At 45.8% G+C, this 20452-nt stretch overlaps 1 protein-coding gene across 8 annotated transcripts in view; it reads right to left on the reverse strand.

Moving 5' to 3' along the window:
• Window positions 1-538: 538 nt before the first annotated feature.
• LOC133344869 (CLIP-associating protein 2-like) overlaps window positions 539-20452 on the reverse strand; it is a 78986-nt gene continuing 59072 nt past the window's right edge. For all 8 annotated transcript variants that reach the window (XM_061555142.1, XM_061555148.1, XM_061555143.1 and 5 more), the window contains 3 exons: window positions 11918-12124; window positions 9586-9702; window positions 539-4715 (listed from right to left, as the gene is read on the reverse strand). In XM_061555142.1, the coding sequence (XP_061411126.1) occupies window positions 4632-4715; window positions 9586-9702; window positions 11918-12124 (408 nt within the window). In that variant the 3' untranslated portion in view covers window positions 539-4631. The remainder of the gene's footprint in view (window positions 4716-9585; window positions 9703-11917; window positions 12125-20452) is intronic.

The raw sequence follows: 20452 nt of genomic DNA on the forward strand, positions 1-20452 counted from the left end.
TTGTTGTTACCCGTTACATTTCCAGTTGTAAGTGAATTAGACCACGTGTGCTGGGATACAATTTACGAGATCCGATGCACATTTGCTTCCAGGACTGTTTTCAGGTTGAAATTATGAGGTTTTTTTATGTAGAACAAAAATCGACAAAATCGCATCTTAGCTCGTTGATTTTCGCGGTTGTGCCTGCACAGCCCTCGTACGTGTTTTTGAGTTGCTGCAGGTGTCGTTCAGCATGGTGTCCGAAAATTCTCTAAATGTGCAGGGAGCTTCACATCGGCCAGCCGACTCCAGACACAATCACTTACTGACGGCAGTGCTGTACAATCCAGGGGCAACGCGAGATGCTCAATTCATTTGCTGAAGAAGCTTCCGGCACGTGCTGCGAAATGTCCGACACCGTGCCGAAAAGCACGCAGCACAATCCGAAAAGACATTGGAGAATTTGCACCTTCGTTGCAAATAAACAAAACACATCATCACCTCCAGCATCCCTTTCCCAGAAAGACACATTTTCCAAACTACCTTTTTTAATATCTGTACAGTTTATTAAACACATTTAAGGAAATACATCTCAATTAAATATCCATCAGAGAATAACTCGATATATATTATCTCCTCCATGCAAACCCACCACCTACAGCAATATACTCTGTGATAACAGCTGCCACAGTCAATACAGGGTGCAACTTTGCAATGTACATACTTTATATATCTGCCAATTATCTAGGACAAATATTTTTTCGTTATCTTTTCTCAGATTATGATGCAATGTTCATTGTAAACCAGTGAAAAACAAAGCAACACCAGAGCTTAATTTCAGCCAGGTCTGTGTGGGTCATCTACTCGGAAATTTTTCCTGCACGCAGCACACCACATCCACAGTAGCTCTCGTTATGGCTGTGGTTATTAGTCACGTGCCACCTCCCAGGAATGTAGCAAACTGTGGCAATATATTGCGTGAAAGATTAAGCCCTGGGCAACATCGTGAGCAAAACTGTAGAGTTGTTTGCCTCCCCAATGATAACCCTGTTGCCCATAACATGTCTCACTACATTAGCAGATATATCTAGTATATGGGATAAGGGATTAATTAATATATCTATAAATCTGTATACTCTACTCCTAATTAATAGCATTATATATAAAGTTTTAATCAATGTTTTAATACATAAAACGTGTTTTCCTATAATCTGTCCACCCACTAAAAAGAGAACATTTACAAAAGTGAGTTGTGATTTTATTATAAATTAAAGTTCTCAAATTAGCGACCTGAAACCAGGGCATGACACGCCAGTCAGCCAGCGACATCATCAGCCGGTGTCGCACGACGTTTTAAACGTGGCACAATTTTTTTTGTCGTATTTTTCTGCGTTGCCCAGTTAAGAATTCTTTTTTTATGAACATAAAAAACACACGCACACCGTTTTTCTTTTACATTGACAAGAACCCGCGTCAATTTTAAATAACAAACGAGCTACTCTAACTTGCGACACCACACACGCCGCGCGTCATGTCAAACTACAACTTCACGCGACATGTGGCAGGAAACTGGAGAGCTACCAGCCAGCAGTGCTACACACGCAATCTTGCTGCCACGATTGTTCATCAGTAGCGAGTCTGCGTCAGGCGGAAGCTCCCGCAGGATTGCCATTTGGACACTAACCACCGACTCTATGTTACCGAGACATCACCTCCACTTGAATTACGCTTCAGCTCTAACGCTATGTTTTGTCGATTTATGGTTGCAATGGAGAGGTGAAATGTGGAGGGAGTTGTTAGCTGATGGGCTACGATGGAGGGTCCTTTAGTTTTCTCCTTTTGTATGGTGGGGAGTTGATCGATGGCGTTGATACTGTATGTTCACGTGAAGGTTGGTGAGTGAGCCGGGGGATGGCTTCAGGAGTAGCCTCGTGGATATCTGAAAAGTGCCACGGTGATGCTAAGCCAGACACATCCCCCCCCCCCCACTTCAGACTGCGGTGTGCCGACCTTAGTTTGCGCGGCTCGTGGTCATTAAAGGAGGGTGGCGCATAAACAACAAAAAAACAAGAATGTTAATGCTACTGTTTTGGCCCAAGATTGATTTTAATAAAGTACGGTAAATTCTCTGTTTATCTAGGAATGCCTCACTGAGTCTGAACATTTTTTCCACCTGCTTTGGCTGCTTGATCTATTCGATTTATTTTTAGTTATTGTTGCATGTGTGAGAAAACAGCAGTAGTGGAAAAAAACCCACGCGTAAAAATGACTAACAAATTTAACACAGTTCGGCATGCAACTTACTTGCTGTGCTATCCAACAGGCATATTTTGTTTGCGAAGTGCCTCCAAGTCGCCAGATTACAGGTGTGTGCTGCCACTTCTGAAATTAGCCATGGGACTGATCAATGTCCGTACTTAACAGCAGTGTGACTATGAATAAGTATGCAGATAGAGCAGTGCGTCTGAACGATAGTTGACTCGGGTGGCTAGGACATGCCGTAAGAAGAGAGCGAAATCACATCGGAAGGAAGGTGATAAACAGGGCAGAGACTGAGAGGTAGGCCGAGAGACCGGTGGCTCCACGTGGTGAGTCAGGATGTGGAGGATGTGGAGAGGATGACCCAGGACAGGAGCGAGTGCAGAAAGAGGAGCAGTGAGGCAGAGCCCACATTTATTGGGAAAATGCCAGGAAGATGAAGTGGATACAGTCTTGTATTGAGCCCCTCCTGCCACTATTAAATCCATGTTTGTGACTTCAACCCAATAAATATCACGACCTAATCCCTCTCCACTTTCTAGACTAAAAAAATTATATCCAGCAGATGCTGCTATTCTCAAAACGAGTGAGTGTAATTATCGGCGGGCAATCTTCGTGGTGCTTTTTGAAAACCTTACGTGAAAAACATCTACGCAAACGTATTCAAACAGGGATTCCGTCTGAAGAGCACACACGACTGAGCGATGACTGCATCTCCCGATAGTTATTGTGGCAGCATGCATATTACAACATTCACCATCGTCCCTAAACATATCGATGTGCTATGAGCCCATGCTACCTTGGCAAGAGTCGTCCACCAGGTGCCTCGGTGGCAGAACCGGCCCTAGACCTTTGGGGGCCCTAAGCAAAATTTGGTTGGAGGCCCCTTTGATGTATGACTTTTTTTTCACCCACTAGCTCGCAGTGACTCTAGGGGGCCCTCTGCTGGCCACGGGGCCCTTTGCAATTGCAAGGGTCGCTTAGTGGCTGGGCCGGCTCTGCTCGGTGGTATGAACGGGATGGCACGACACAGTACGCGGCTACCCGAGTGCGCTGCTAGCCTCTGTGTTTGTTGTGCACGCACAGACGCTGAACACAGCGCAAGCAGCGCAGCATGGCTCGAAGATGGCAAAAGGTGGTAAAGCGCTACAAATGCACAGACGTGTCAATTCACGTGACTCTGACTAAGATTAAATACGACGCACCGGCAACCTCCTACATTAACGGACAATTCCAACGGCCAGCATTCCAAATAACCCAGCGGTGTGTTCACGAAGTGGGCAGCAATTTCTCGTACATTACACTTACAGCACTCTGGTGGATTTTAGATCAGATATAACAAACGAGTTGGTGTGAATGACAAAGTGCGAGCTTATGTTATGTTACATTAACGCGGGCATGGTTTGCTCCACTATACAGTGGCATTATACTAAATGCTGTGCATTGATATTTGGAGAAAAAAAGTGATAATTTAATTAACGACCGTGACAGCGGCTCAGATATGAGTTAAACTATGTATTGTGCTGAGAATAATCGAACAAAATACACATCTTAATGAAGATCTTGGACACTGACAAATTTACTTTTCCACTCGTGTGCTGATGGAGCAACACATGACAGTTAAATTTCACGACACCTGACCCCGATGCTCTCCACAACCTACTCAGTCACGACACTTTAAAGGGGGTGGACCAGCTCCTGCCCACCAGCGCAACATGCAGTCATTCTCTCTGCGTTCCACACAGCCGTGCCACTGCTACATGGATAGCCACACACACAGAGCTAATTCATCCGAGCCTGGCCACTGGCTCAGTGACATGAAAGTACTCCCCGACCCAGCGCACCGCATCCACAATCCCTCCCACTACAGCTGTGGCTACCGCTTACTGCGCCGCTGCCAGCCAAAAGCCACACGGATGGCCCTACACGGCACTTAACTTTTTGACCCGCTCCTACTGGACATCGGTGAAAAAGAGCTTCATAGCTCATCGGATTCTTCCAGTCGAAATAAAGATTCTGATTCTGACTTCAGCGGGGTCTGTCTGGGTTGGTGACTCAGAAAAAATGTCTACACCGGGCACGCCACATCCAGCAAACCTGTCAACTGTGGCCGTGACCATTGTCAATGTGCCACCTACTCCAGACTACTGGCGACCAAGAAAATATGCAGTGAGAAATGAATCCCTGGCTATCCGAGGACACTCGCGGTGACGGTGGGGACCCAAGTGGGCACGAAGGCACCGTCATTCAAGCAGAGAAGGTGGGCAGACAGCGGGGGGGGGGGGGGGGAGTGTGGAGCACGAAGCGAGGAGTTGCATGCCAGGTGCCGTCCCCCCGGTTGTACAGAGCACCGCGTCTTGCGGTGGTTTGTGATGGTGGCGGCGATGACGCGCTCAGCTCTGGCCCGGCATATCGGCCGTGCTCTCTCCACTGGAGCCTGCCTGGGCTCGCTTAATGTACAGATTCAGCAGCTTCATCTGTGCAGAGAAATGACAAAATGCAATGGCAATGATGCGTGCAGCCTGTGATGCTTGTCTTCATCCTGTACCTCGCAAGCGTTGTACAATTTCACGGGTGTTATTTAATTGTTTTTACATGCTCATGGCAAAAACGAATTTAAGTGATTGGCCAAATTTCGCAATGCAGAACTCCTCCTGAAAAATAGTCTTGATACTAAGTGTGGTTTTCCTGGGTAAATGTTTGCCATTTTTTAAACAATACAGATTCTGGAATAAAAGAAATGTCACGTGAATTTAAGTCGATTCATTACACGAAGGAATGTTTACATGGCTACCTGCTCGTATCAAAGGGTGGGACTGGAGTCTGCACATGACCTTCAGCGTGCCATTGAAGGAGTGTTCACCTATTACAGTATTTAAAAGTGCAGTTGTAAAAGCAACGATTTCCAGTTTCTTGCTACGAGATGAACACTTCCCATCTGTATAAAACTGCTTAATGCCACTTAAGTAACCCCGCCAGAGGCAAACAGAAAAACCCCTCAGCGCCAAACATTAAACGGTTGGTTATATTACCTGTTTGTTTAAGCGGGTAAAGAACCCTGGAACATAATGAAGTCATACAAGCAAAAGGCGCTCTTTGAGCGGTTATTTTCAGCAGCCATGGTGCAGATTGTTGACTGCAGACTCCCACAACAAGTTGATTTACCCAGGAAAAGCTCTCATAGCCTCATGACTCATTACTAGTGGAGCTCATTTCATTAAGCAGCGGACATGCGGAAGCAAACTGAGTTTCCTGGAGAAGACGCCACACATACAAGGGACTAAAGGCCATAGATCCAAACAGATAGATTTAGGAATACAGTTCCCTGACTGCCATCTGCTGGCCACCAACGCATCCTGAGCCGACAGCAATCGGTATTGACAGGTGGATGCAAATCCGGCTTAGCTTCTGAGATATCAGGTCAGGCAATTTATACTGTTGTTACATCTTTAAACTGGTGAAACACACAACTGTCATTTATTAAATTAGGCAGTGTTGATTTTATACAATTCATACAATGCAATCTTTTATGTGTAAATGTGGTGATCCTTCAATGGGCTGTAAAAGTCCTTGCAGCTTTAACAGCCCTTTCCTTTGAAGTTAGCTTTGCCCCATTTAAACGCGGCTTACACGTTACAAATAGGCTACACCACAAGTGGGAGGGGAGGGCTCACGTAAATATGTTTGCATTGTGTTTTATACACACGTGCACGTAAAAATTCCCTACACAATGGAGTAGTTTACATTGCTGACACACAAGTATAAAACAACCAACATGAAATTAATTGACATCAGTGAAATATGGGCAACAATTCAGTGAATAGACAGCTTTTGATTGCCAATGACATCGGATGTCTTTTTTTAATTCCAACTGAGTTTAGTGAAATAGGACACGGAAAAGACATTGTTTTAACGTCGAGATGGCCTTTTGTATATTTCAATGTTGACCTGTTGACCTTTCGCACCATACAAAGCGAACCTTGCTAATCGGAGGTGCGGGGCAAGGACAAATAAAACACAAGACGCAGTTCTCAAGAAATGAGTTGTCACAATGTTCCGCAACAGAGAATTAAACATTTTAATACCTTGTATTCTTTTCACGAGGTATTAAAATGTACCAACACGTGATTATATATTTTCACACCTGATGGAAAAATCATATTCATATGAATCATTTATACATATTCTTAGGTTTTTTTCGGTAAAGTCACGTAGGTAAAACATCAAAATTAATAAAAATAAAATAAAATAAAGATCTTTAAATAAAATAAAGATCTTTAAAATAAAGATCTTTATTTTATTTTATTTTTATTAATTTTGATGTTTTATCTACGTGACTTTACCGAAAAAACCTAAGAATATGAATCTTTGCAGTCACGAAAGCTTCAAATCTAGAATTAATCATTTATAGTTTACAGATTTTTGCCAATCCGCCAAAGCCAGATCAATATGACCATACTTCACCATACTGGCAGCCAGTGCGGGTTAGCGAAGCAGCTGGAGGCCAGGACCCGTTCAGATATCACTCGTCACTGATATTAGCCGGGGCCTGAACTCAAACTCAGCTCGCCGGGTTCATAGTGCAGTGCATTAATGACTGCGTTGCCGCTGTACCCCTGTGTATTAATACGTCAGATAAATATGTTAATTGATGCATGGGATTATTTTTAAAAAATGCATCCACGAACTCAGCTGCTCCACATCCACTATTGCATCCATAAACAGCCCGAGTTGATGTCTAAATAAAATAGGCACAGGTGTTCTGTGTTGACGGTCACCTCGCCATGGAAGTAGAAACATCATGCACTGTTGCAAAAGCATCAGCGCAATGCTGTGTCAGGATTTATGTCACACCGTGGAAGAGAAATGAATGCCTCCTCGATGACAGGCCCAACAGCTGCAGTGATGACAATTGTCTCCGTTTCTTTGCGTTTCCATTGCAAATGTAATTGTACGAATCCTGTTAATTGGATACTGCCCCCCCCCCAACTGCCCCCCACACTAATGAACACCGTGAACTTATCCCATTTGGCAAGTCCTTGCACCAGCACCTGTCACCATCGCAAGCCGCCACCTGCAGCAATGAAGGTGGTGGCACACACTGCACCGGGTTAGCATGCGAGCCGTTCCCTTTCATGGGCATTGTCTAATATACACGGGAGTGTGAGTGTGTGTGTGCACACGTGGACATCAATAGAAGGAAAGGCAGGGCCTTGAAATGGGTGGCATTAGACAACCTGCCCTGTGAGGCCTGGTAGGTATTATCTGAGCTACATCTCAAGAGGAAAACGTGGTGGTACTAAATTACAATTGTTTCTAAACAGAATGGATGGCCCTTTAAACAAATAGCTATAAAGCCTGCACTGGGGAAAGAGAACATTTAATTGCACAAAACCACAAAGCAATTGTGTTAAAGGTGTATTTTCATTCATTATAGTGTGTAATCGCTTTCTATGCAATACACACTTTGCAAGTGTGAGATTCAACAACTCCTGCCAGCAGAGAGTGAAAATTATTCGCCCAAATAATTTGCTTAAAAGTACATTTCTTCAAATTCTGTCAACCGTGTGTTTGAAACTAAATCTCAATTCGCAAGTTTAGTACACAAAGCACAAACTAAAATAAGTTAAAACAACAAAACCAGCCAGGCATTAAAATCTGTGAACTGCTGCACGTAAAAATAACGTTAGGTTTTCTGTCACTAAAGCCAATCAACTGTTGCATTATTTTTTATTCCCTCGGGTTGTTTGTGATCAGCACAGGGAAAGTTTAAGCCCGTGCGGTGCCAGAGACATCAGGACAGACAGGGTGGCATGTGGGCAAGCAGCCACGCCACAGCCGACGTGCCAGCCAGGCAACGCCCCTGTCCCTAATGCAACAGACGGAGCAAGGCACCCCCATTACAGGATTAGCCTTTGGGGCCTTTTGCCATTATGTCTTTGTGGTCCAAAACAAACCCTTTGGCCTTTATATGCGGCTTACAAGATAAGCCATCTTATCCGAGGGCTTCAAGAAAGAGATCTGAAGTGCAACAAGTTGCTTTCTTTCTTAAGAAGGGGGGCAAGGATTCTTTTTTTTTCTATGAACACCAAAAGGTGGCTTTGCAAATATTACAAACAAATAACCCAGAATAAATATTTGCAGGCCAGTAATTTGCTGAATTTTAGACGTACGCAATGGCGCTTAATTTAAACTACAATTAGGGTGTGTGATAAGAGAGGAGCAATGATTGTTGCAGTTAATTTGTAACACATTTCCCAGCAACACCAGCAGACACACCTGGTGCAGTAGCATTGCAAATTAGCACAGGAAGAGAACAGCCTGTGTGCTTGATAAACAGATAATGGATCCAGGCTTTGTTCATGCCTCAGAGGCACAAAACAGATGATATTTGGAAAATAAACGAACATTTATTTACATGCTCACTCAGGAACATGCATTTCACTTTACCCATTTATATTTTAAATAAAGCTGAGGGTTACCTCAGTTAAGAGGCCAGTAGGCTCCCAAGCGGAAGGTTCACGAGTTGACGCGCCACGGTGGCGAGCTATTAACTACCTCGCCTGGTATACAGGCGGTCGTGGGTTCTATCCTGACCGTGATGCCTCTATATTTCGAGTTTACATGTTATACCTGTTGTCGCATGGATTTTATCCGAGTCCTCGAGTTTTTCTCTCCACATTTAGAAACACGTTTCGAGTATTTGGCTGCTATACATTTCCACATGATAAGCCACTTCATTGAGCTATTATTTGTAGCCAGTTCACTTCTGAAAAAGAGCTATATAGCTCAGTGGGCCTTACCTGGTAAAATAAAAAATAGTTTAGTAGTTTATTTTTATCTTCTTGGTTCTTTCGGTAAAGTCACATAGAAGGGAAATAATAAAATAATAAAAATAAAACATAATAAAATAATTCTCACGACGTTTCGGCCACAACGCAAGCAGCCATCCTCAGGTGAAGAACAGGTCTGTTGGAATGACAGCGTCTGAATGACAGCGTCTGAATGACGCTGTCTTCCCGACAGACCTGTTCTTCACCTGAGGACGGCTGCTTGTGTTGTGGCCGAAACGTCGTGATAATTTTTTTATTATGTTTTATTTTTATTATTTTATTATTTCCCTTCTACGTGACTTTACCGAAAGAACCATGAAGATGAATCCCTGCAGTCACGAAAGCTTTAAATCGAAATTTAGTTTCTTTGTAGTTCAAATCTTGGCCACGGTCAGACCAATGCATCATCCCTCTGGGTCCTGTACAACATATCACCGCCTGGTGAGGCCGCGCCACCCAATGGGGGACCCTGCCCCAGGACACTCTCCACGTGGCCGGCACCGCCGCACCTCACCTTGCTGCTGGACAGCAGCGCCAGGTGTGGGGTGAGCTCGTCCCCGATCACCGTGTAGATCGCCACGAGGCAGAACACGCTCGCCTTGCGCACGCTTGTCTCGGCGTTGTCGTAGCCCTGCGCGCGCACGTGCACCCACGTGCACCCACGTGCACCCACGTGCAAACGTCGACCGCAAACCGCTCGCATCATGCGCCTTACCTTACATCAATTCCCCTGCTAAAATCGCGAAGAGTGCACCGAATCGCGCACGCGGGAGAGCGAATTTGAGTTCAGCATGTAATTTTTTGGTGCTGTTCACGTGATGCCTACATTCGTCATGTTGCAACCATTATTGAATGGAATTGCGACCCTGGAACGTGACAAGCTGTTGATGAAGAATACTTATTACAGGCCCTGTTTCTCGAGTTTATCTCTGTGGATTAAAATTGTCATTTATGAAGGTTGTCCGACATTGTAGATGGGGTCATACAACTGGGCTGCTGACCAATCTGTGTGACCGTTATTTCCGTCTATGCACGTGTTAGATTTTCTCTGGGTGTTATGATGTTCTACCAATGATTAATATTTCCCACGAGTGTTTTAGAATCGGAAACCTATCCTGAATTGAGGCATACATGCCAGGTTAGGGTTCATTAAAGTCCTTTCCACTTTGTGTGTTGCCACTAATGATGGAACCTTACTCAGAACAGTGGTGCAGTTTTCTAAATCATCATCAGCCATGATCAATCCACTGTTGGATGAAGGCCTCCCCATATGCGAATAAATCTGGCAGCTTAACCAGCATGTAATATTGGTACATTTTGGTGTATAAATATGAATTAAATGGGTATAAAGGTAGATTGTACTATTCACAAAAAAACTGTCAATCCATCATATTCCTTTATTTAAAAAAAATCATACGAGAGCCAATCTTTAGATTAATATGTTATTCTAAATGAATGATTTAATAACGTAAAAGAACCAATTCTTCATTTAGCAATACGTGAAAGCTAACGCTGATATCCAACACATTTTACAAGCGAGACCCAGACACGAACAAGATAGAAGGTAGGTTTCAAAGTTGTGGGACAGCATCCAGCCCCGGGCTAAGCCTGCATCATCGTCCCACTTGTCTCTCAACAGGCCAGCTTGCCATCCCATAAACAGACCCTGCTTGTGGCTACATAAAGCATAGATTATACGCCCAATAGCACTCACCTCCCAAAGCTGCAGGACTTTACGACTGTGGAAATCCTACGCCGCTTTGTACGCTGCGTCGATGGTGGCGGTGGTGCCGTGTAACTTATATTCAAATGTTTTGAGCTGCGTGTGGTGAGAGAGGGGTGACCATAACAGTGCGCGCCGCGTCCTCTAAACAACGGGTGGCTCCGTGCCAGCAGCAGGATGAGCGGCCAGCGGTGGCGCTCGCCCACTGGGGAACCTGAGCAGAAATTAGGGGACTCTCCCTTTCAATTTGCACATTTCCTCGTGAGATGACAAAAGATATAGACAGGACGATAAGTTAAATGTAGATGAAAAAAATAAAGATGGCTTGAGATGAGAAAAAAGGGAGGCGAAGACGAGATAGAGGTGAGATTAATTGGACTTTTTTACAGTATTTAGCTTGTTATGTTAACGAAGACTTGAATTTGAGGTTATGTTTGATTCACCCTTTTTCTCATAAATCCAAAATATTTCAGATTGAATATTAATTCTTCGGGGGAAAAAAAAGTAGGCCATGTGTAACGGCATTATGGTCAACATTTGACAAATACAATAAACGACTTGGAAATTACTTAAGTGGGAAAATAACTCCACGTAGCAACATCACTACTACTACCGGCAGCCTAATGCCCACTGACAGGCCTGTGCCGAGTACGCATCGCGCTACACATTGCCAGCTGCCACTGGTGGTCTCCGAGGTTCGACTGCGGCCAGGGCACTGGACTGGTTGAGTTCGCTTGGGGAGCGTCTACGCAAGCGCCCTTGACACGCGAGTCCCCCACGTGATGGTTACCCTCTTCTTGGTTCTTTCGGTAAAGTCACGTAGAAGGGAAATAATAAAATTATAAAAATAAAACATCATAAAATAATTCTCACGACGTTTCGGCCACAACGCAAGCAGCCGTCCTCAGGTGAAGAACAGGTCCCATTCAGACGCCGTCTTTCCGACCGACCTGTTCTTCACCTGAGGACGGCTGCTTGCGTTGTGGCCGAAACGTCGTGAGAATTATTTTATTATGTTTTATTATTATTATTTTATTATTATTTCCCTTCTACGTGACTTTACCGAAAGAACCAAGAAGATGAATCCCTGCAGTCACGAAAGCTTTACATCTGTGATGGTTACCTGCACGAGGCCGGGCACAACATCGGGCAACAGAGACAGCAGCACGTCCTGTGGAAGCCGCTCCACCACCTTGGTCTGCATCTTGATGGCGGCGAGGTTGCTGGGGTAGGTGGCCGTCTGCACGAATGGCCACAGCAGCCGCAGGCACGGCTCGGGCGGAAGAGCCGACGCCAGGGCCGCGGCGGCCTCCTCCGCCGCGTGCACCACCTGGACGTGCAGGCGGGGGGAGGGGGGGTGTACACACACGCGATGGGGAGCGGAGTTTCGCGAGGGTGGAGGTGGACCACGCAGAGACATGGGGCCGTGGTCGGAAAATGCGACCTGTAAAATCGATAAAAATCACCCGTGGAGAATTTCAATTGCTGAGTTGAAAAATTGAGGGTTAGTGCCAGCGTCGTGGAAAATGTGCACCTTGTACATAACCCAACGAATGACAATTTGAAGTCGCTTGCTGCCCAGGTGTTTTGCCGATGGAGTTGCACAGCCTTTTTCTCCAGCACGTGGAGAAGAACGTCAGACATCGTGCCAAACAACTCGCCGTACAACCCGAAAACACATTGGAGAGTTCCATAGCACGACCGCGGTGGATGGAAGTTCAAGTAATTTTCTTGACCAATCACAAGCGTTGCCACGCGAGTGCACATTCGGGGCTTTAATGTGCACGTTTTGCAGGCATGGATCGCAAATAATAATCACGAAACAATAATAGTTTATGGATCATAAAATAACAACAACATTGTTATCATAAATGTAACGGTCAAATATTAAAAACCAAATTCTCGAAAGAACTCTTCTTCTCCCCGTGAGCTCGAGAGTCACAATAATGCCAATATAAATTCGCTACATCTTTGTCTTTTCTTTACCAGCTGCCTTACCTCAGCCTTACTCACAGCCTTTAGTTCAATGTAATTCTTCACTACATCAATGATTGACTACTGTCTGGAACTTGCCATGTACAGCACAGCTCTCAGACCCAGCAGCAACAGGGAACAGTATATGCAAATGACAGTGCCTGGAATAATTTGTCAGCATAACAGGGCAGGGGGAGAGCATGGGCAGTGTGGGGCAGGGGGAGGGGGTGTCTGCACATGCAGGGGGGTCCTTGCTCATCTGCGGGACGGCAGAGATAATTGGAAACAGAGGAGCCGATCGCCCTACCTGGGGAAGTGTACTGCACCGGAGAGCAGGGATTGAGTTCGAACCCCCCTCGTTACGGGTCAGTGGCCTGATCTCTGGGGTGACCAGGCAATTCAAAACCACTTAACCCGGTACCAAACATTGGGAGGGAGAGCTGCAGGGCCATATAACATCTGCGTCACAAACAGCAAAGGGGGGGAGGGGGGGGGGGCTCTGTTCTTAAAACCCAAGCAGAGGTGCAAGTGGAGGCTGTTGTGACAACACATTAACCAGAAAATAAACCCGCCCGTGTTTGCTTTGCATGCACAATGTCCCGACTGTGGTTCCAAAGGGACTCCCTGAAAGCTCTGCGCTTGTATTTGCAGAAGCAGTAACTGCCTGAGCTCCTTTTCACTCAAGCAAATCTTTACAACTTTCCTCCGAGACGGTCAGGCTAGAACAAACATTTGTTGAGACGTCACACTTACTGGGAAAGTGTGTTTTTCCGACCCAGACCTACAGCTGCATGGCATCACATCAAGCCCTGTAGTGTGACCTTATTTAAAGGTGGGGGGGGGGGGGGGGATAAAACCACTCAGTCAATTTTAAACAATTGTTACACGCTAAACGGAATGAGTGATATGCAAAACGAGTGATATACAATAAGCTCTTCATGCATTCTGCACCAGCTCTCACCCCCTATGCACACGAGGAACGGCGGTCCATTACTTAGTTGTCGCTGGTGTTAAATGATGTACCAACGTTGTTTTCTTGTACAACAAGCCATGTTGAATGGGGGACTCAGCCATCAGGAGGGGGAGGGGGGTCCTCAGCTCCGGGACTGCATCGCGTGTGTCTGGCGCACAGGATATCATCGAGCAGAGCTGATGCAATCATGGTACCTTTTTGGGGCACTCAGTGCAGTTTATGGACGTTTAATTTGGCAATGGTGAAAACAAGATTCCGTGAAAATGCGGCGTTTTGAAACAAGTCTAAATTCAACATCACGCACAGCCGTGAGCCCCCGTTTAGTGTTCGTGTGACGTTTTATAGGAAAACAAAACAGAAGAACTCTTGGAACCGAGGCGATGTGTTTGAGTAGACCGTGGACCAGAGGGGATTACAATTCATACTCTTTGGTTCTTTCGGTGAAGTCACGTAGGTGAAAAAAACAATTTTTGAAATACATTTTTCTTTTTTTTCACCTACGTGACTTTACCGAAAGAACCAAAGAGTATGGATCCTTGCAGTCATGAAAACCTCAAATCTAGAAGGGATTACAATTCGCCCGTGTTCCTCTTTGGTGGTCCGTTTACTCGGCAGAGATATCATGGTGCAACTGTGTTTTTAGAGAGACAAAATTCTGTCCTGGAAGAGCAAAACCTCTCTTGTTCCAAAAGGGGCAAATACTTGTTCCGTCGCAACTTGCACACATTTCCACATTCCTGAGTCCAGGTACAGTATGAAATTAACATTCATCTAAATATGATTTATGTGGTCCTGGGTGCTGAAAGCCTGTATAGACCTTTGTCAGTCCACTGCTGGATCAGGGCCTCTCCACACCGATTTGCACGGTTGGCTACGTACGGTGAAAAAGTTCAACATACATGCAAATATAAATTTTATGAATAACATATTCTATCATAGGTGCTGGATGGATTGTTACATCGCAGAATCGTGAGAGGTGGTGGTGGCAGTTAGTGGAGACCTTCATCCAGCAGTGGATTGTTCATAGCCGATGATAATGATCTTGCAATGATATAGGGTAAAAATCGTTCTTAGGTTTTCTGACCAAGGGCAGGTCCATTGGCTCAAGCTTCCTCCAGCCAATCTGATCCCATTCCACACTCCTCATTGTTCGACACCACACTCCATCCGAGGGATCTCAAGCCATTACTCAAGAAGGAGCGTTTAAGTGGTTTCACCTCACCTTCCTTCAATGTTCTGTTTTATTAAGTGACACCATCACCAGACAGAGCTTCATAGCATACCCAGTAAGAAGAGTAAGAATGTATTGTATTAACTAATACTGAATCGCTTTGCTGCATGTCAAACAGGCAGGCAAGCTCAAGAATGAACACGGAACATGACGCGAATTGACATTTTGCACACTTCACACGCGTTTTGGTAAATCCCATCATCCGTAGAGGCCAATGGAATATCGGTTGAATGTGCAAGGGGGGCAACTGAACCGGAGCCACTGGCAGAGCCAGTGGGGGGGGGGGGGGGGTGGAGTGGCACGTGCCCCCCCTCCCCCAATGATCAGATCGAAATCCCTAATTTCGATCGGATCATTGGGGTATATTAGTAATAAAGTGGCATTTTACGACCCCCTACTACCACTGTGTAGCATATTATGTGCCAGGTACTCTGAGATGATAGGACAATAGTCTGAGTCCATAATTGGCAATAAGTAACGGCAAAGCAGTTATAAGTGACTCACAGACGTGTGCGCAGTTGTGTATACAGTACACGACTTCCCTGAAGGCATCAACACCTTCAGCGAGCGCGATGCCGATCACACACAGTTCGAATTCGAACCTCGCTCGACGGCTGTGCTGTCGCCGCACATGTGCCGAATAAAAAGCAAGGGACAAGTCCTTGCTTACTAACAACTCCTCTATCACTTTTTCATTGCTGGAGGGGTTGCCCCCCCTACCTGAAAATCCTGGCTCCGCCATTGACCGGAGCTCATGTGCCAGAGGCACCCGGGTGCCAGGACATGAACAGGGAACAGCAGTATAGACTGTGGATGGGAGCCCAGTTTAATCCCTTGCACCAGAATCCCTCCCCAACCACGTGACACCACTGCTAGATGCTTGCAGGTGTCCAAGCACGGCAAATCTATCTGCTCGCAAAAACCCCGGAATTCAACGGCGTCCACTCGCGGAGGCCGGATCGAATCTCCCGATGCGCAAGGCAACGCAACGCCAAGGTGGTGACAGAACAGGAGGCCTCGTAAAGCACGGTGGGTCGGTGACCCCACCGGTTTCCCTCCCGCAGCTCCCATCGCATGCACCGCTGCCTCTACGCGTTGCGACCAGCACGTCCAAGGATCACATTCCAGCTGCGCACGCAATATTTTCAGATTTCATCGTTTATTCTGACAAATGTTTTGTTGATGTTGTGACTCGGCCCACAAAAGGCACAAACGACAACAACAGATTACTTTTCTCCGGACATAATAACGGCCGCAAACGAACTCGAAGCTGTGAGCCGCGCGCGCGTGTGCCGCTCGCAGCACCTGCTGCACCAGCCGTGGGTTCATGGACACCGTGGTGACGATGCAGACAGACTCTTCTGTCCTCTGAGCGATACAGGGCAAATGTCACCGAAAGAAAAGCAAAACATTTAAAAAAATAAAACTCCCATTAATTCAGGTTTAAATATTTTACAATGTTGTGCTAGATCCCCTGAGCATCTACAACAATGGCCATCTTTGGATTTTAAATCGCGTTTGAAATTCATCTTTTAAGCGATTAAGTTGTCGCTGGCGTAATAACAATCAATATAAATTGTTTTACATGGTTATACAATTAGAAATCATTGCACACTTTATTGCAATTGACCCCTGTTTAACCTACCTCGCTCACTCGCCAAGCAGAGCGGAAAACAGCAAGAGAAACCTTACACTTTCATTTTTCAAGGACGATTTTTTTTTTTCGTGTGTGATTTGATATCATAGCTCTGCTCTCCCTGGGGCGCAGTCCCAGGTGTGTGAGTTTTGGTGACCGCAGAGGTCATGCGTCGAGGCACTTCATGCTTTCGTGACGGCGATTTTCACAGCGTCAGATGTGTACGGGGGCATGACGTGGCCCGGCGGTGGCGTGTTCACTGCTTGTTGCAGAGATTCGCAGTTCGAATCCGGCAGGGCGCCCTGGTTATTACTGCGCTGCGTGCATTAACCGTAAAATTCCGCGCGCCGCCTGCTTCACAGTGGACGTTAGAGATCCCCCGACATCATTTGAAAAGAGGAGGCCATTATGTACCGTCGTCATGGTCCAAATTTGCTAAATTAAAAACATTAACCGCAAATTACTCGATTGGATTACACATACAAGCATCACTCCCTACTGTACAACTCATACAGACTGTATCTGTGAAACAGAGCACATTCTTGATTGCCAAATGTACGACAAGGGGAAAAGCACCTGCTGGAGTAATATGTAAGTACATATCTTGCATGCTTTGTAGGGACATTAAATATTTTAAGGAAGGAATATAATTTCATAAATCAAAGCCATTTGGACTATTTTGAAACCGTTTTTTTTGTCATATTGCATTATAAGATTAATATTGTATACAATGAAAATAACCAATGTATATTACATTTCAATTGAAGCAAATCCAAGTGTTGTTTAAAAAGTAAAGTTTTCCTGCTGCCGAGGCAATGTTTTACAGATAGGAATCTCTTTTAAGTAGTGTCTTCAATTAAGGAAACTGACATGTTTTCACAGCAATAACATAAACACCATCGCTGTCGGATAACCTGTCAAGATGGAATATATTTTTAGCCGAAGCAATGATCAAGTGTAACAAGCGTTTCACTGCACCGTGACGAGCCGCGACAGGTTAAATCCACCAGCGGCTGGAGGTCTGTTGCTGCTGAGTTTGGAAATTCCTCACAAATACCCTGCCACTCTCCCACTCGGGCTTTAACAGAAGACAAGAGTGAGCGGCGCGTGCCTCCACCCTTGGGCCACTTCACTTTGGCCCGGGCCGACCTGACCCCTGACTGGCCCAAACCCGACCCCGGGTCTGTCATCAGTCGATTATATAGGTGCGCGTGCACACACGCGACGAGACAAAATCTCCACAAGGATGGTTCGAATTTCACTCTACTCACTCATCCACTGATTCACCCACCTACTCCCTCGCCTACTCACTCACTTGCCCACTCACTCACTTATTCACCCACTCCCCCACTCATTGCTCATAACCCACTCAACCCAACACCCTGGACACAAAACACTTCTGTCCGATGCTCCATATTTAAAAGAAATGGAGGACAACTGAATAGCGCATGATTTTCGTTCAAAAATTATCAAGGGTCTCTAAGCAATATCTGAAAAATGTTGATGGTTGTCCAGACACCCATGGCACTCACAGTCCCATATCTCATCTCCGAATACCGGTGCTGAATTATTCTTACACCGCCCTCAATGGAACAGGGGAGACCCGGTACGCCAAAGATCCCCTTTTTCAAAAGCAGAGTGAAGCCCACGCGAGCAGACAGACTTCGCCCGGCCCCATGCAGTTCCGTGGAGATGTTCTGGGCTGATAGCGCAGACTAATTATGCAGGCACAAGCCAGGCAGCGTGCCGGGCGGCAGGTGTGCCATGCGCCAAGCAGCCTAGGATGACCCTGGGGCGTCGTGTAGCTTCAGGGCAAAGCCACACGCAAGCACCGCAACCCGCACACACAAACACGAGCCACAACCCACATACATACACGCAGTAACCATTACCCAAACACACACACACACCAACACCCGGAGACATACACGGAACGACATGCACACGTGCAGCTCACTGAGATAGCGTTCATTATCTCTGCAGTTGTTTGTTCGTGTATTGTTCTTTTCCAGTTACGACCTCGTGTTCCTGCTGGAATTTTTTTTTCTCTATGGCGGGTCGCTTGTGACAAGACGCTGAGATGGTTGCACGCAGAGGGATTGTGCGAATCTGCCGAGGGACTTTGGGATTGACTTGAGAGGTGACGCGAGTCAATTGCGAATGCAAATTGGAATCCGGTATCTAATGAATGTCACACATTCTAGCATATTATTTGTATTCCCCCAATATTATTGGATATCTCTCTCTCGCTATGAGCCGTGCCCTTTCTCAAAGATGTCGGCGATCACGGCCTTCCTTCCGTTTAGCTCGGTCAAGCACTTTGCATTCGTCCCAGTTGCATTCAGTTGTTCAAATTGCCTACGTAACTTCATTTGATGTCTTCACCAGCATCTTGTACCTATGATTTTCCCAGTCACAACATATTTATATTCAGGCTCTTGATTTCTCATCGCATGTCCCAATTTATCTAGTCACGTAGAAGGGAAATAATTAAATAATATTTTTATATTACTTTATTATTTCCCTTCTACGTGACTTTACCGAAAGAACCAAGAATATGAATCCCTGCAGTCACGAAAGATTTAAATCATTATTTTACTTTCTCCAGTTATCCTTATTAATTGTCTTTATTATTGTACGTATGGTTTTATTATACACTCCTGCATAAATGTCTCCCAGTAATAGTTCTTACTTATGTGATTGCTTTTATGTAAGACAACTACAGAACTTTACATTTTGATAATGTATCATGAACACATAGGGACAAATACAAAACATAACATTTTAAGATAAACAGTCCTATCATCATTCACATTAACAATCTCTACTAAGACATGCTTCACACAAAGGGATGCGTGGCTTCGGCAGAAATACCCCTCTATCTCTCTCTGCCTCATCCCAACTTTACATTTTCATAACGTATAATGAACACATAGGGACAAATACAAAACATAACATTTTAAAATAAACAGCCCTATCATCATTCACATTAACAATCTCTAGTAAGACATGCATCACACAAAGGGATGCGTGGCTTCGGCAGCAGTACCCTCTATCTCTCTCTGCCTCATCCCAATCTTGTCCAGGGATCTACCGGCCCCAGTCTCGAGTGGTCAGCCGCCCTCGAGTGACCCACAACCCAAGCGGTGCTGGAATCCGGCAGCGCGGTGGGCGGTCTACGTCCGTCGGGGCAGCACTGGTGGAACGTACCGCGGGGTTACGACATCTCGGCAGCGGCCTGTTGCTCGCACGCCCCACTCTGAGTGAGATTGAGCGAGTTCCAGATCGATCGAGCAGGTGAACGCGAGTTTTTTGTTTCTTCCTTCAATGTTGCACAACTTTACCACAAGTTTGCCCCGATTTTGCTATCGGCATCGCGTCACGAGACGGACAAACCATCGAATTGGATCTCTCACAGACATTAAATGTATCAAAGAATGAAGCTGCCAGCGCTAGAGGGCTGCTGGGCAGGGCTCTGCACCACCAAATATCCCTTTGGTGCCCCCCCCCCCCACGTTCGCTCTCCTTAGCTGTGACCATCACTGTTAGGGAGCCCCCCCCCCCCCACTCGCACAACAACTCCTACTGACCCCTGCCATCCGAGAGGAGCTGGAGGTGGCAGGGCCTGGTGATACCTATATGAAGCATGACAGCGTTTACAAACGGGTGATGGCTGCAATCATGAGCGTGTTTTCTATGAACTGCAAGGCCAGTTGATGTTTTGATTTGAAACCAACGCCGCTCGTGCGGAGAGGTTGACTTGATTTTGATGACGGGCGGTGAGGTGTGGGAAGCTATAAGCCCCAGGCTACTTTGGGCTCGCCTTTCCATCAACCAGAGACGA

The sequence above is a fragment of the Lethenteron reissneri genome, chromosome 20 (assembly GCF_015708825.2).
Source record: "Lethenteron reissneri isolate LAM-NWPU_2019-01 chromosome 20, ASM1570882v1, whole genome shotgun sequence".
Taxonomy (NCBI): domain Eukaryota; kingdom Metazoa; phylum Chordata; class Hyperoartia; order Petromyzontiformes; family Petromyzontidae; genus Lethenteron; species Lethenteron reissneri.